The 4,555-nt window shown below is 45.0% G+C and overlaps 1 protein-coding gene across 1 annotated transcript in view; it reads left to right on the forward strand.

Annotated features, from left to right (window-relative positions):
• Positions 1-224: 224 nt before the first annotated feature.
• sorcs2 (sortilin-related VPS10 domain containing receptor 2) overlaps positions 225-4,555 on the forward strand; it is a 353,877-nt gene continuing 349,546 nt past the window's right edge. The window contains exon 1 of the mRNA XM_078276317.1: positions 225-667. Coding sequence (XP_078132443.1) covers positions 314-667 — 354 coding nt within the window. The 5' untranslated portion in view covers positions 225-313. The remainder of the gene's footprint in view (positions 668-4,555) is intronic.

The raw sequence follows: 4,555 nt of genomic DNA on the forward strand, positions 1-4,555 counted from the left end.
AATAGGCTACGCCATATGTTGTATTTAAATTGCGAATTCCTCATGAGGTGACACTAGAAGGTGGACTGAGTTGAGTCGCAAGGTGTTGCAGCTGTGGGCCAGCAGATGGCACCGCTGCGCCGGCCTGTGGCTCCCGCTTGGCACAGAGACGCGTCCACGTTGTTCCCACTGTCTAGTTCCCCTCCCTCCCTCCTTCCCTCCTCCCTCGCTCTCTGTCTCTCTCGGCTTACAGGATACACCTATCTATCTTCCACAAGCATCAGCAGTCTCTCCATCTCTCTCCGCGATACTGAGCGCTACTACAGCGCAAAACATGGCATCTCTGCGCCCCGAAGAACCGCTCTCCGCCGCTGCGCACCTCTGCGTCTTTCTGCTGATCGCCTCGGCCTGGATGGCACTGCCGGGACCCGTGTGCTGTGACAGCGGGGCTTTAACCCGTCGCGGCGGGGAGGACCGTACGTTTGACATGGGCGGCCGAGACGGAGGCTCCCCGCCGGGCTTACCAAAGGACGGTGACGAGGAAGCCGGCGGCGCGGAGAGCTCACCCCGCTTCAGGAGAGCGCTGTCCCGGGAAAAACAAATGTCCCTGCTCAGCAGCTCGTTCGTGCTCAAAGGGGATGCGACCCACAACCAGGCGATGGTTCACTGGACAGGAGAGAACAGCAGCGTGAGTAGCCTATCCCCTAATCGTCCCGTCCCGTCACGATCCACTGGTTCATGCACCATCACACCTCTCTTTGTCATCTTCCACCATCCATCACTCCAGCCACAGCGCACATCCTCAGAGACAAGTTATTGTTCTCGCAGAAGGCTGCCGCTCCACACGCGCACTGCGCGGCTCTACCACGGTGTGGTTTTACGCGTTCAGGTGGGCCACCTGGGCGCGCGGTCCATTGTGTCAGGCACCGGGCTTTGTTGAAAGATCAGGACTTTTAAAACGTTTTCATGTCAGGGGCCTCAGATATAGACATGCACACTCTGTCGCACCAGACTTCCATTACATCACATGGTGGCCCAGGGTCACGAGCATCGTTTTATTGTGTTTACACCATGCTGCGCAGGGAAATCTGAGTGAAACATAGCTTATATTATGTCTGCTGTTTGAACTTCCCATTATATTTGTTAACATTTTAATAATAATTAATAATGTTTTGCTAATGTTCAATTAGTGACCTGGGGAAGTGACCCACTTTGAGAACCACAGTAATAACCACTCATGCCACTGTGTATGATGACATCCAGAAGTGCAAGGAGCTGTTAGCCTTTGAGCCAGAGCCAGTGTGTAGACAAACAGACAGCGTGGTGCTTGATTCAGTCACACGAGGCCATGTCTAAAATATTGATGGAGCTCTTCGTCCATGAATTTTGCAATGCCTTATTTGTGGTTTGAAACGCAATTGCACTTATATGAAAATGGATGCTACTTTTAATGCCTTAACCATCAGTGTCTGCCTTTGCTATGCTATGCACTTATGCTAAGAACTGTTAGTGACACCAAAGTACATTTGAGATATAAGACAAAAATAAGTCCCACAGTGATGTCAGCAAAGACAAAAATAGCACAGTATCTGATACATTTACTAAAGTCATTGTAATATTCTTGAGACACTGAATTAAGCTTATAAACCAACATGTTAGAGATATACGAATGATTACATTGCAAATGAAACACCATAAAGTATGATACATCTATGGTCAGTGTATGAAAATGTTAGTGATTTTTCCTTAGGGCCAGGTCAAGTGAGAGCAGCTACACCATGTAAACAAGAGCAGTCTTTGTGATGGATATTTGACAGACGCAGGGAGAATTTGAGTGGTGGTGTCTGGTGGGGACATCACTTACAATCAGAGCCTTTTTGTCAGTAACACATTGCTGTTTTACTGGCAGTGGCTGCAGGGGACAAGTGGCTCTGGGAAAAAAAAATACCACATGAAAGAGAAAATAATCTGGACGTGAAACGGCGAGCAGACCTACATTTTGTTCAAGTTTGCTGGAGTTTCATGTCAAATTCATTGGTAAATAATGTGATATTTCCAGGTAACATTCAATTCATTGGACCATCAACAGAGGCAAAAGAGACTTCATTTAAAGCTGCTCTTGTCACCTTCACACATTCGAGGGTTCCGAACGGCAGCAGGAACTTGAAGAAGTAGAATTTCAGTAACCAGAAATCTTGTAGATTTGTGCAGTATGCTCATATCTACTGCACGAGAGAGGCAGAAGATCGTCTTATTTAAACCCAGATTAGGCTATTCCTAGTCTACATGATGTTCCACTTCCGGGATTGCTCCGTTGCTGACGGAAAATCCGCCGGATTTCACTCATTTAGGCCAGATATCCGTTGCCTTGGGCTTCCTTTGTGTTGGCGTTCTAACCTCTGGTGGATTTGTGAGGACTATGGTTACCTGCTCCTCAGATCTCTGCAGGGTAAATCCAGACAGCTAGCTAGACTATCTGTCCAATCTGAGCTTTCTCTCGCACGACTAAGAACTACTTTTTAAACGTACACAGCCAGCCCCGAAGATACTCAGCGGCCAGCTCCAGCTGCGAAGTAAGTCTCTCAGCGGTGTTGAGTAACGTTACAACAAAGCCCTTTCCCCCCCCGGTGCTAAAAACTTCCAAAAAGTGACACTGACGTGAAATATATTGTGATGTTATGGTTTTAGCTGCTGGCTAATGTTAGCTTGCTTGCTTGCTAACTGGTCAACTACTAATACAAATTGAATCAAGAAAATGTAATTACGTTAGGGAAACTGCAGATATTTTATCAGAATGACATAGGTTAACTACAACTCCCATAATCCCACGCTACTTCACGACGTCATCAAAAGTCCGCTTTTACATCCATTGTTTTGATTGAGAGACCCCTAGCGGCAGAAAATGACATACTGTACGTTTAAGCAACGGCTAACAACGTCTGGCTCCCAGCTGCTGTGGTCGCTAGAACTGAAGTGATATTATCCACAGCTTTTAGTGCCCGCCAGCATACTGTACAATTACCAAAGAAGTACACAAAAAACATCAAGTATTTAGGTTTTTCTTCTAAATGGAGTTTTGATTGGGCATTACCATGAGCGGAACAAATAAAATTAAAATTAAATTTGTTTAGTAAAAGTTCATTTTCATTTCAGTTTGATAAACCTCAAACAAACTGCCCAAAGTCACTTTTGAGGACAAGGCACGTCAATTCATATTGTGGGATTCTACTTTGGCATTTAAGACTGGCCATTTAAGCAATAAAACAATTTGACATTTTCCCAATGAACTCCAGACTTTCTTGTGATGAACTTCCCTGTCTACATAAAAAAAAAACATTAATCGAGGCAATGAGTGCAGGGATCCAAGCGCTCGGCTCTGCCAGCCGTAGGAAGTTTGACTTATCCTCAATTAACTTGCCGTGGGTATGTACTCTGAAAGGTCAATGGGACCGAGTTCATCCCAGCTTAATAAACACAGACAAATGGTGCTATTCAATTTTCCTAAGGCTGACATTTATTAGTGGTGCACAGATTGATGGGTGGGAGAAATAAATCTGGGCCTCCTCTCTTCTTTCATCATTTGAGGTTCCAAATGTAAGTCACTGATGGGAGGGTCACCAGCGCAGATGCCTTCTGTTGTCACATCTGTCTTAATGATGGCTAATCTGGGACCACCCCAATACAGCTATTTTTTTGGGGCAATTTAGGCTTTTATTTGTATAGGACAGCTGAAGACATGAAAGGGGAGAGAGAGGGGGGGAATGACATACAGCAAAGGGCCGCAGGGCTGAGTCCAACCCGAGGCCGCTGCGTCGAGGAGTAAACCTCTATATATGGGCGCCCGCTCTACCAGGTGAGCTACCCAGGCGCCCATAAAGCTATTTTTCTGAAAACATACAATGTACTCTAATTTTTGTTGTTACCTCATGGTAATTTAGGCCAATCACTACATCATTACATCATCATTGTAATATGTGAATGTTTGTGTTCTGACCGACTTCCGCCTCTTGCCAGGCTGCAAAGTGTTTTGATAAGAGGATGAATTGTTCATCTAGCTTCATAGTGAAACTGCTGTTATTGAAAACAGCTCTTGTGTACTCCCCTCTGTCCCTGCAGCAACAACGGCGACAGTCACTTTACTTTGGCAAGCCATGATTGGTCAATTGATGGCTTAGGGTTTAAAAGAGCTTTCCCTCAGGCATTCCCCCAGAGGTAAAGAGCAGAAATAGCCAGCGTGTATGTATGCTGTATGTGTGTGTGTGCATGTGTGTGTGCGTCCATGCGTGCGTGTGTGTGTGTGTGTGTGTGTGTGTGTGTGTGTTTGTGGTGCTTTAGAGTAATCTCTTCATTTTTAACTATTCAATTAGCTATTTTGATAATTTATTACTCCGTTTTTTTATGAATAAAAGAATTTAAGAATTCTTTGATTCCAGCATCTTAAATGTGAATATTTCCTAGTTTTTTTTACTCCTCTATGACTCCTCTGTACACTTTTTGAGGAAGTCATCTGGGTTTTGGAAACGACGATCGACCTTTTTCACCATTTTCTGACATTTTATAGACCGTAAAACGAATC

The sequence above is a fragment of the Sander vitreus genome, chromosome 19 (genome assembly GCF_031162955.1).
Source record: "Sander vitreus isolate 19-12246 chromosome 19, sanVit1, whole genome shotgun sequence".
In the NCBI taxonomy this organism is placed as follows: domain Eukaryota; kingdom Metazoa; phylum Chordata; class Actinopteri; order Perciformes; family Percidae; genus Sander; species Sander vitreus.